This window comes from Dama dama, chromosome 20, assembly GCF_033118175.1.
Source record: "Dama dama isolate Ldn47 chromosome 20, ASM3311817v1, whole genome shotgun sequence".
NCBI lineage: Eukaryota > Metazoa > Chordata > Mammalia > Artiodactyla > Cervidae > Dama > Dama dama.
In genome coordinates, this window is record NC_083700.1 from 100,162,053 (window position 1) to 100,174,212 (window position 12,160).

At 47.6% G+C, this 12,160-nt stretch overlaps 1 protein-coding gene across 3 annotated transcripts; it reads right to left on the bottom strand.

Annotated features, from left to right (window-relative positions):
- Positions 1–4,307: 4,307 nt before the first annotated feature.
- ZNF691 (zinc finger protein 691) lies at positions 4,308–11,159 on the bottom strand. Of its 3 annotated transcripts, XM_061122204.1 has the most exons (3): positions 11,089–11,146; positions 6,165–7,127; positions 4,308–5,330 (listed from the first exon to the last, which is right to left on the bottom strand). In XM_061122204.1, the coding sequence occupies exon 2, from the start codon at positions 7,016–7,018 to the stop codon at positions 6,170–6,172; it is 849 nt and encodes a 282-aa protein (XP_060978187.1). In that variant the 5' UTR covers positions 7,019–7,127; positions 11,089–11,146; the 3' UTR covers positions 4,308–5,330; positions 6,165–6,169. The 3 variants fall into 3 exon arrangements, with proteins under 3 accessions (XP_060978187.1, XP_060978186.1, XP_060978185.1); XM_061122203.1 differs by having other exon boundaries at positions 4,308–7,027; positions 11,089–11,159; XM_061122202.1 differs by having other exon boundaries at positions 4,308–7,127.
- Between the last annotated feature and the right edge of the window lie 1,001 nt (positions 11,160–12,160).

Below are 12,160 nucleotides of genomic sequence, written 5' to 3' on the forward strand. Positions count from 1 at the left end.
ACTCTGCTGAGCCACCAGCGTGTTGTCATCCACTTCTAGAAATGTGTTGACACCGCTTCACCGGCCAACCATCTCCCTGCCATTCTCTTTGCTGTTAGGTGTTTATATTCCTATTCTGTCCTACTAATGGGGATCTCAAAAAGAAGTGGGAACAACCACTTGTGCTCACATGACTATCTTGAACCTTTAATATGTTCGCATGCTTTGCAAATCTTCCAGGATATTTGTTGTTTGGATTTCTTTTACAACTGCTTTTGGGGGATGGATGTACCGCTGTCGCCAAGAGTTGGGCACGACTGAGTGACTGAACTGTACCACTGTTAAATGGTGAGGGCTTTGTTCTGCTGAGTCCCTTGATGTGTTTGCATATACAAATTATTACCAGAAGCTGAGGACAGCTGAACAGCTTTTTTATAATAGAGTAAAACGACCTGGAGTTTCCACAGCAATCTGAGAGAGAAGGGGTAACAACAGCGATGGGAGGAGTTAGTCCCACAGCCTGATGAGACCCCTCCCCAACAGATTCCCAGTCTCTCGAAGGGATTCTAGCTGTACAAATGCTTGATATGACAGAACTTCCCAGGGAACTCATGAAGGTGCTTAGTTCTGTGATAAAGCAAATGGGGACAAAACAAGTGATGAAATAAAATTTATATTTTATGGTAAGACAAAATTTTAAATAAAATTTTTATTTTCTCCTCCTCCCTCCCCTTTACTGTGTGTTATGCACCTGCACTGACCAGACCTCATTCGGAGATAACATTTCTTCTTAATCTCATCAAGGGTTATAACTCCTTAGGAGATAACCTTCCTTCTTCATCTTGGAATGGCCATGATGACCCAAGGCCCACTGCTTGCTTTGTACGCACAGATCTGGATTGTGTAAACTGTCAATAACACTTAATGTACAGCCCTCTGTCTCAAAAATTTATATAACTTTGCTTTGACCTCTAATGGGTGGAACAGTCTCTCAGAGCTTTCTGAGAGACTGTTCCTGAGTCATAATCCTCAGTATGGCTCAAATAAAATTTTCCATTTCTTTCTTAGATCGCCTGATTAATTTTTTGTTGACATAGAGGATTGCACAGACCACAGGAACCTCAGGCATGAATGTGATCATGCAATCTCTTAGCTTTAAAATTCTCTACTGTCCACAACCTGAAATTCTTTATCCTGGCATCCAACACCCTTCAGGACCCAGTCCCTGACTACCTTACCAACCTCATCTCCTCACCCAGGACAATCTTCACTACCTCAAATGTTTCCCTGTTCCCTAAAACACTAAAGCTTCCCTTCCATCAGAAATAGCCTTCCTCTTCTTTAACTAGTAAACACTCACTCATTCTCCAAGACCAGATTCAATCCTCTCAGCCTTCTCCTCTCCTGTGAAGTTAGGCATCCTGCCTGTGTTCCCCCAGTACCTTGTTCACAAGGGAGTTTCCGTTCCTCTGAGTTCCTAGCAGGAAGGACTGTCCTATTCACTCCTGGGGCCAATGTCCAATACAGGCCAGGTTAGGGCCCTCCCCGGGGCTGCTCCCACAGGCCCCTCGGAACAACTGTAAATGACACCTACCATCCTGCCTTGGAACTCTGGGTTCAAGTGCCAGTCTCCCACAGTCGGAAGGAATGACTCAGAAAAACAGAGTAGGAATTACTTCTTTTGAAAGGGAAATTTACACTTATAAAGGATATCTCTATTTGTGAGGGTGTCTCCCTCGCTGCCCTAGGAGAAAACTAAATAGTAAGAGAATCTTACTAATGGGGAAGGCAGAGACTTTAATCTGCATAACAAACCTTGCCCTTGTTTATCCTGCTCTTCCTGGCAACCTCCCCGTAACTGGCTTACTCACCCTCACCTTTATTTCTCCTTTGGCTAAAGATGGTATTTAAACTGCTGGTTTAGGCCACTTGGGCTTCCCAGGTGGCTCAGTGGTAAAGAACGCAGGCGATGTGAATTCGATCCCTGGGTCAGGAAGATACCCTGGAGGAGGAAATGACAACCCATTCCAGTATTCTTGCCTGGGAAATCCCACAGACATAGGAGCCTGGTGGGCTACATGGGGTGGCAGAGTTGGACACAACTGAATGTTCGACCACCTGGGTGAGTTAACTCATTTTCCCTGGGTGCCTCTCAGGTTTGTGAGATATACACATGAATAACCTTGTTTTTCTCCTGTTCATCTGTCTTTGGTGACATGGGTCTCAGGCAAGAACTCTGAAGGGTAAAGTGGTCGTTATTCTTCACCTCTTCCTGGAGGCTCCTCCCTCTCCCCCCATCACTGGCCTGCTACTGCAGGTGAAGGAGCTCTGCAGGCTGTACCCTGGTCTGGTGTCTCACACTAGGGTTGGTGAAAATTAAACCCAGGGTGGGAGCCTCAGGGCAGGAAGCTGAGGCCCTGGGCGGTGTCCCAGAGCAGGCGAAAGAAAAGTCCTGCAGCTTCGCAGTGTCTGATGAAGAGGAAGAGCAAGCCCCGGTTGTCCCAGGGTCCCAAATCACCCTGGGGACTAGAGCAAGATGCTGTACTGCCCAGAAGACACCCTATGGGGGAGGGAGAACCAGGAGGAGCCTCACAGGGCTCCAGCTGATCCCTGGTCTTGTTCAGACCTTACCCTCAGCAGTCTGGCCTTGGCTCAGGACACCCCATCTTCCCCAGGAACATCAATTCCTAGGCCAAGCCGAATAACCATGATAGAGATGTGAAAGAACATCCTTCTGGGATAGGACCACTCTAAGGAGTAGTGGGACCTGACAGGGAGTGGGGGCCCAGGGAGCAAGGCTTAATTACCATGTAGTCATTAAGAAGAAGGCCTTAGTGTCAGGTCTGGGTTGGTTAAAGTCCCAGGTGAGCCACCTAATGGCCATGTGTCCTTAAATGGGCAAATTACTTAATCTAACTGAACCTCGATTTCTTCATTGGCAAAACAAAAACAATAATTACCTTGCAGAATTATGAAGACTTAGAAATTAGGATCAATAGTAAATGCTGTTATAATCACTATTTCCCAATACCCAAACCTGCATAGGACTGGTTCCAGACCTATCTTCTAGGCTCCATAAAAAGCAATCCTGTAATTTGCCTGTGCTATGGTGGTGTGAGACTAAATGGGAAAGAAGTATTGTTGCCCAAATCGTAATGGGTTGATGTCTCTCTGTGGACTAGAGACTGGGAAAATGCCTTTATTCCAAGGAGTATTGGATGGTGGGTGGCAAGACCTGCAGGTAAAGGTACATGTGGGTCTCTGCTTTCATCTGGGATCTCATGGCAGAAGGAACCCGGAACTTCAGAGCATAAGGAGACCAGAGGTGACTGCCTATCCCAACAGAAGTTGGGACCCAGGAGCTCTGTCTATGGCTGTTGATGCCCCTTAGATCTTTCCTCATAGAGTTCAGGGGTCAAGGTCCTCCAGTGCTGAGGAAAGAGAGGGCCTGTACATAGGCTATGCATGCTCAGCTTTTCCCTTCTCCACACCTACCCACAACATCCCTTCCCTGCTCCAGACCCTCTCAGGCATCCAGTTAGAACTCCCTCAGGTGAGGCAGGGAGAACTCCCTGCTTCCTGACATGTAATAGCTGCTTCATAAATGTTGGTGGATAGAACTGAGTTGCATGCAGGCCAAAAGGCTGATGGGAGGGGAAGGGGCTTCATGTGAATTCAGTCCAGGGGCAGGGAGCCTGTGGGTGGTCACCACACCAGAATCAAGTGCCAGGAGTTGATGGGAGCCCCACCCTTCCAGGTTTGCCTGCTGTTGAAACCTGGCAGCCACCCCACAGTAGAGAATGCAGGAGCCACGTCTTCTGTCAGTATTCCTAGTAACTAGGAGACAGAGGAACAGAGTGGGGAGGGAGGAAAGAAGGGGAGGGGAAAGAGGTGGGAAGAGGAAAAAGGAATGAAGAAGAAAATAAAGGAAGTTAGCAAAAAAGGAAATCAGAGTGAATAAATGGACTAATCAGAACTCAATAGCCTGGATCAACACTGAAAACATAGCCTATAAAATTGGTCGGAAAAGGGCAAATGAGATGGGCCAGCAAGCTCAAAGCAGGTCCTAGCAAGACTCTAAGTCATAGCAGTTGTCACTAAGGCTCTGGGTCTGGAAGGTTAATGTTACCAAGCTACCCAGACTGAGAGGAGACCAGCAAACCTAGCTTGGTAATGAGCAAAAATGAAGAGCTGGCCTAACTGGAATCCCAGCTCAGCCATTAAGTCAGGTCATTTAACCCCTCAGAATTTCCTTGTCTTCAAAATGGGGATACTGCTACTTTGCAGACTAGTCATGCAGATCAGAAATAACTGGCGCTCAGTAGGTGTTAGATGGCAACTTCTAAGTTTTATTTTTGGCCACGTGGCATGTGAGATTTTAGCTCCCCGGCCAGGATCAAACCCACAGCCCCTGCAGGTAGTCTTAAACCACTGGACAGCCAGGAAGCCCCTGGCAACTTCTATTATTAGGAAGCAATTTATACATACAAGTTGGGTGACTATGTTTAAAATACCTTGTATGAAGATTTTCAAGGAGCAGGAAAATGTATATGAAATAAAAATGCTTTGTAAACTGAAAAGGACCCTACAAATATCAGCGAATTGTTTGGAAGTCATGTTTTATGGTTAGAAAAAATAAAGGCACATCCCCTCCTGGGTGGGTGACAGGATCCCGTTGTAGCTGGTCAGGTCATCAGCTGTGCCACTCACATTCTGCCAGCTGTCGACAGAAGAAGGCTCCTCACTCTGGAAGAACAGAACCCCAGAGTGGCCAGAGATGGGGGTCTTTTGTATTTGTTGGAGGCAATCTGGGTGAACTCTATAAACTTTAATGCAGAAAAAACTGAAAACTTGCCACATGGAGCCAGGCCTTCAGAAGGTCAGGAAGCCATGCCTGACCTCTACCAAGCTGTCCCAACCTTATGAACTAAACTGCTGCTACTAAGGGCAAAGACTCTCTAAGTTCACTTTGTCCCACCCCTCAGCCCCTATTCCAAGTTACAGTCATATTTCCTAGGCACAGAATAACGTCAATCTATTATCAATCTGAAGTTGAAAAGGTTCTCATGCTTGGCACTGACATCCCACAGAGCAAAGGGTCCAGGGCTGTCTCAAGAGGCCACACTAGCTCCCACTTCTAGGAAATCACCTCGTCCCAGGCCAGCTCCCAAAGCGGCTCCTCCTTCAGAATCCAACAAGGTGAATGTAGTGAAAAGAGCATCCGCTCAGAAACAAGGGAGACCCAGGTCTGCACCCTGGCTCTACCAACATACCCATAATGTGATTCACAGCAAGCGATTTCACCTTTCCTCACTGGTCTCCTCAGCGCACTCCCTTGCAGGCTGCTGCAACTAAATAAAGAATGGGAATGTGACCTGCAGGATCTAGGGCACACAGCAGATGCTCAATTATATTACTTCCCTCTCTCCCCTTCCTCCTCACAGACCTCAGTCAGCAGCTTCCTTTTGCTTTTCAGAATAGTCACCCACTCTTTCTTGAAATTCAACTCCCTTCCAAAGTAGTGGCAGTGTGACCATCTCTCCACCTCTTTGATGCCCCCAAATAAGTACACGGGTCCTTTTCATTAAAGGGTTTTACTGCTATTCCTGGGGAAACAGATGCACGCTGGGCTGGGGATGATGAGTCACAAACATGAGGGAATGTGAAAGTCCCTGGATCATGGTTCCTTGAGGGTTTCCCTTTCATTCCTAAAGTAGGACTTCAGACCTCTTCTCCAGGCCTGGGAAGCCCCTCCCTCCCTGTCTGGTTGAGGCACAGTGGGTGGAATTAGTGGACCCCCTGCCCTAAGCTCAAGCAGTCCATATACAATATAGAGGCCCTCCATACAGTGATGCTTATCTCACAGGTACTTCCTTAAAAGGCCAGGGGACGGTCAACCTAATGATATGTGCAAGTACTAAGCCTACCCTATTTCTCTTTCACCCCAAGGAGATGAAACTAAGAGAGAGTCCTCTGACTTTCTACCATAAGAAATTGGCCTGGAAAAATGTAAAGATTTTTACTCAGAGTCCCTTCTCTGACTTCCTGGAGATCCTGGCTTCAGAGGCAACAGAAAAACCATTCTCCAAAGTGGGAGAAGGGCTTGACGTCAAGGGGGCAGCAGCAGATCCTAAAGCTCTTTCTGCGCTAGGCTGGGACCCCTTGCCCTGTCCTCTCTCCCTCACCCGCTTCAGCTGGACTCTTTCCCGGCCGGCTCTCCCCGGTGTGTCTTCTGGTGGCGGATGAGATTGGAGCTGCGGGAGAAGTGCTTCCCGCACACGGTGCACCGGTAGGGCTTCTCGCCCCTGTGGGTCCGCTGGTGCGCCCCGAAGTTGGAGATGTCGCTGAAGGTCCGCCCGCACTCGGCGCACTCATAGGGCCGCTCGCCCGTGTGGGTGCGGTGGTGCACGCCGAAGCTGGAGCTGTTGCTGAAGCTCTTCCCGCACTCGCAGCAGATGTAGGGCGCGGGCTCAAGGTGGGTCCGGTAGTGCACGGCCAGCGCCGAGCTCTGGCCGAAGCTCTTGCCACAGAGGTCGCAGCGGAAGGGCCGCCGGCCCAGGTGGTCCTGCTGGTGCGTGGTGAGGTCCGCGTGCCGCCGGAAGCTCTGCTCGCAGTTGGGGCACTTGTAGTGCTTCTCCTCCAGGTGGATGCGCTCGTGGCGGATCCGGTTGGAGCTTCTGGAGAAGCTCTTACCACACTCGGAACACTGGTAAGGCTTCTCACCCGTGTGGATGCGCTGGTGTGTCCTCAGGTTGGAGGTGTTGTTGAAGGTTTTGCCGCACTGGACACATACAAAGGGCTTCTCATCCACCTCGGGCCTCCGAGGAACAGAGAGGTCCTCCGGCTCTGCAGCAGAGACAGCAACTTCCTGCGTGGGCTCTTCTGGACGGGGCCCTTGTGGCCCCTCTGACGGGCTTGCTTGCCCAGGCTCTTTGTCCCCATCCGGGATCTCGGAGTCATCCACTCTCCACGGCTTATTACCCCGTTCCCCTTCCTCGGGCAGGTGCTGTTCTGGGCTCTGCTCCTTCTCACTGCCCATCTCTGAACCCTGAGAATGAACACAAATGGCCAACGCCTTTACTCCATGGGTCAGGCCAGCCCCCAGGGAATCTTCTATCCTGGTTTGATTCTGTCCCAGTACACGATCCCTATAGAAAGAACCATTTCATTCCATTAACTGGAATACTTGGAAGAATGCCTTTACTAACTTTTAAGTGACAAACCTCCACAGATACGTAAAGTTACCCACCACAGCAAAAAGAAGGCCCCCAGCTTTGTCCATCCCCAAAAGATGTTATTTGTGAAATTTGCATAATGTCACTTATCTTGCTGCTAAGTCATTTCAGTCGTGTCCAACCCTGTGCAATCCCATAGACGGCAGCCCACCAAGCTCCCCTGTCCCTGGGATTCTCCAGGCAGGAATACTGGAGTGGGCTGCCATTTCCTTCTCCAATGCATGCATGCGTGCTAAGTCACTTATCTTACTACCACACGAAACCATGACAGTCTAGACTCTAATTCACCTGCAAGTACAAGAGCGTCCACTAGGGGGTGAGTTTGATTTTCCTGCCTAAATGTAAGTTAACTGAAATTCCCATTCTGTTTAATCTTTTCTGGAAAAACCTTCCTTACAAGTATCCCTCTATCTGCTTGCTTTCAAACTGAAAATAACAGTAACCTCTAATTCCTACTCACTCACAAGGCCCAGCTCTGAATCCTCTTAAGTGTTCCATCACCCTTCCCTTCCCCACATCTCACCATAGTCTGACAAATAAAGGGTAACATCTGGGTCCTCCAAGATCCACTGCAGAGCCTGGACTGTGTCTGTTCTGATTGGGCAGTACCCACTTCCACTCACACACCCCACAGAGCAGTGCCTACACACACAGTCTCATACCACACACAGAGTCATACTCACCAAACACACAGTCATATTCAAACACACTGTCACTCTTACAACACATGTGCATATCATGCAATCATACATACACAGCCACACATGTACCAATCACACACACCATACACAGCCCTCCCATACACAGAACCAATACATGGCTACACAACCACACATCATACACACACCCAGCTATACTCTCACACCACACAGTCTCACAGGCACACACTCCCCTGTGCCCCCACCTCCGCCCCCCACACACGGTGCCCAGCACGGGGCCTATTTGTGCATACATCAGTAGATGCTTGCTAAGCTGCACAGACTCCTTTTGAGTTCCTACAGACAAGGACAGCAAATGAGGGGGAGAAAGTACTGATAAGAGGAGAGTGGTGTTTCCTCTGAACCTTGAGGAAATAATGGCATTTCAAAAGGCAGAGTGGACTGGTGGAAATACTTTAGAGTGACATGAACAAGGGGATGAGGGAGGGAAGCCCAGGCTGTGATGGAACACTGACGACAGTGAATGAAAGATTGGCAATTCTTCAACCTTTGTGGAAAATAACAACAAAGAATAATGGAAGGGACACCAACTACATTTAGGGCTGGATCCCAGTGGTGACATATACTCTCTTTACAACTCTGCAAATTACTCAACCACTCTGAGCCTCAACTCCTGTATCACTAAAATTGTGATACCAACTGACACAGCCAGACTGTGAGAGGAAACGCCTATCAAATGCTCAGTGTAAAGTGTGGCATGTACTAGTCATTCAGTACATGACAGCTGCGATTAACTGCTGAAGACACTATATGCTAGCCCTGTAAAGAAGGCAAGGATGAAAAAGATTCCTTACATGATCTTGTTAGAAAAGGAAAACATTCAATTAAAAAATGGTACACTGTATATAATCTAAAATGTGAAATATGGACAGTACGTTAAACCTTTAAGGAGTGGGGTGGGGGGGTGGTCAGTAAACTTTTTCTGTAAAGGACCAGGGAGTATATACTTAGTAAATATTTGGGGCCATAGGATCTCTGCTGCAACTATTCAACTGTGCCGTTGTATCATAAAAGCAGGCATAGAAAATCCATAAATGATTGGGTGTGGCTGTATCCTAACAAAACTTCATTTTAAACAAAAGAAAGCAAACTATAATCTACCAATCTCTGTTAAGAGTGTTTTTGTTTTTTGTTTTCAAGAATCTAGGTAAGTAATGTTTAAAAAAAAAAAAAAAAGGCTGCTTCACTTCCAAAACTGCAAAAATAAATAATAAATAAATCAGAAACTATTCCTTGATACTTAGTCACTGTCTCCTGACCATCCCTTTAAAAATCACAACCCCTCCAAAACAAAAAGTTAAAAATAAAAATTATAACCCCTTCTCCCACACTCAGTTCCCCCTTGCCCCATAGCACTTCTCACCTTCTAATGATCTGTTCTTTATGTCTGTTATTTAGTATAGGCCTGCCCCTGCAAAACATGAGTCCCATTAGGGCCAGGTTCTTTGATTTATTCATTAATGTAAACCAAACTCCTAGAGCAGTGGCTGTCAAACATAGATCCTTAATAAATATTTGCTAAATAAACTGAATGAAGACCAGGCCTGTCTCCACAACCCATTTCATGCTTACTTGTGTCTATTCTCACCCACGATTCCTTAGCAATCTCTTAATTTCTGCCCACTTCCTCCTTTATGCATTCACAGGATCTTGTACTGGCTTTTAAGGTGTCTTGCAATTATCTGCTTACATGTCTGTTCCCACTATTAGTTTATAAGCAATTTGTGGACAGGGACTGGTTTGGGAATGTCTCCAGCACAAGGCCTGGTGCTCAAAATTTTTTAAGTATGAGTGAATGGTTATGATCTTAATTTACCTCCCACTCCTGCCCATCCCACCTAGGGCTCCAATATCTCTCTTTATGCAATGAGCTACAAAGCCTCCACTCACTACTGATCCTACTATACTGAGAATCCACAATATACCAAGCTCCGACTCTTCCCAGAGCTGAATGCTGGGTTGAATAAGATTTAAGACTATAGTCACCACCCTAAAAGACTTTATGGTACAGTGCAGCGTCATGGGCCACCAACTCCAGAAACTGTCATACAAGTGTAGAAGGTTAAGTTCCAGGCGAAGCAAGAAACTTGTAATTTGCCCAAGGGCACACAGCAAATGAGTGGCAGAACTGGGAGCCATGCCCATTGCTCCAAAGCCAGTGCTTTTAAGCGCTACACCAGTAATAAATACAGTCCCATGGAAATTCTGATGACACAGGCATATCTCCCTGAAGAGTTCAGGGATAAGCAGCTTCATGGAAAAGGTAGTCTTTTAGTCAGGACTTGCAGGATGGGTGAGCAAAACTGGAACTGACAGAGATGCGGAGCCCACCATCTAAGAAGACAGTGCCAGGTAAAGAGCATTTCCATATCACATTTCAGAGATTTGGGGAGAAAGGGACTCATGGCGCTTGTCTTCGCAGGAGGTTCAGAGGTACAGGCAGGACCACAGGTGGAAGGGACTGAGACGGTGGAAAAGGAGCCAGGTCTAACAAGAGCCAAGAAGATGAGGCTGGTGATCAGAGATGTTGAAGGCCAAGGGGCTGCGTTAGAAGGACGGGACCAAGCTGGAAAGTGGTCTGAGGGACCTTTAGGGTCGAGGCTTGGAGGGAGGAAGGAAAGAGGGGAGCTTGGAAATATCAGGAGAAATGTGTGAAAGAACTGCGAACTGAACAAGGGAGGTGGATAAGGAGACAGAGAGAGAAGAGGACCAAAAGAGTCAGAGGGTCCGAGGAGACTGGTCAGGGTGGGAACCCGACCCAAGAGGTTGGGTTGTGTGCAGCCGGGCGGAGTCTGAGGTACGAGCGTTCTAGAGGAGCTAGGTCCAGAGCTGCCGGGCGGGGTTGGGGCCGGAGGGGTGGGAGAGAAGAAGAAGCTGACGCCAAAGATATGGTCAGTGGTAGCGGGACTGGGTACTCAAAGGCCAACAGAAGGGCGGGAAGGCAGGGGCTTGGGGCCAGAGGCTGGCCGGGCAGGCCGGGGGTAGGGGCCAGGAGTTGGGACGAGGGAACACAGGGCCCCGTTTGCTCCCCAGTGGGTCCGCGGAACAAAGCCACAACCCCAGCTGCCCGGTGAGAGGAAAGGGACTAAGCTGAGGGCTCCCCGCGAAGCCACTAGCGCCTAGCCACCGCGACCTCGGGCCCGACCCCAACCCACCTAGTTCCAGCGTCTCCCGGTCAGGAACAGCGCCGCCTCGCTGAGCCGGGGGGAGGAGCCGGAACCGGAACCCGGAAAGGATCCGCCCTACCTCTTCAGGATTGGTTCCTGAGGATTCCCTTTCCTTTTTACTGGCTATACTGGCTGCCACAACGCAAGAATCCCTGGTGTGGCCTGCTGGGAGTTGTAGTCCTGTGGAAGATAATAGGCTCGGAGAAGAAATTTGAGAAGTTTAGAATTTAGTGGTGGAGACTGGATTCCCTGTAAAGTCGAGGGCTTCCTGCTGCGCTCCGGCGTTTAAAGCCCAAAGTGCGGGCCACCAGTGTGGGAAGTAGTAGACTATGTAGCGCTAACCTACATGATCTCCTAGGGGTCACGAATTCAGAGTTTCTTCTTCACTCTAAATTTGCCACCCTTGGCGATCCTGTAGACATCCCCCGAATCCAGAATCTCGCGCCCAACTGAAGATTTATAATTTAAAGTCAAAGGATTTGGAAACTGGAAGGGAATCTATTTATTTATAATGAATTATAGTTGATTTACAATATTGTGTTAGTTTCAGGTGTATAACATAGTGATGAGGGATAGTTGTTGTTTATAGATTATATTCCATTATAGGTTATTTTAAGATATTGTGTGTAATTGCCTGTGAGATACAGTAAATACTTGTTGCTTATCTATTTTATGGATTCTAGTTTATATCTGTTAATTCAGTACTCCTAATTTATGCCTCCCCCTGAAAGGGAGTTGAAAGATCAACTAATCCAATACCTTTGTCGGAGAAGCTAAACATTCCCTGGCCAAGGAACCACCTCCAGTTTCCTGAAGTCGCTGCACAGGGATTTTTCTGAGTGCTACTTAGTGAAACTTGACTTTTGTTCATCAATTCAGACACAACAAGACCACTATCCAGGATTAAGTTTTTTTTTCAGGTTTAATTTTTTAAAAATCTAATCAAATATGTAGGCTAAAATTCTACAAGCCTCTCACATTGTCAAGAATATTTCAGTGCAAAGAGAAAAAAGAGTATTGTCTTCAGAGGTAGATACACTAAATTTATAATCCCAGTTCT

What these genes read in the sequence shown, in the direction of transcription:
- ZNF691 (XM_061122203.1), bottom strand. Translation starts at nt 7,018, where the DNA reads ATGGGCAGTGAGAAGGAGCAGAGCCCAGAACAGCACCTGCCCGAGGAA.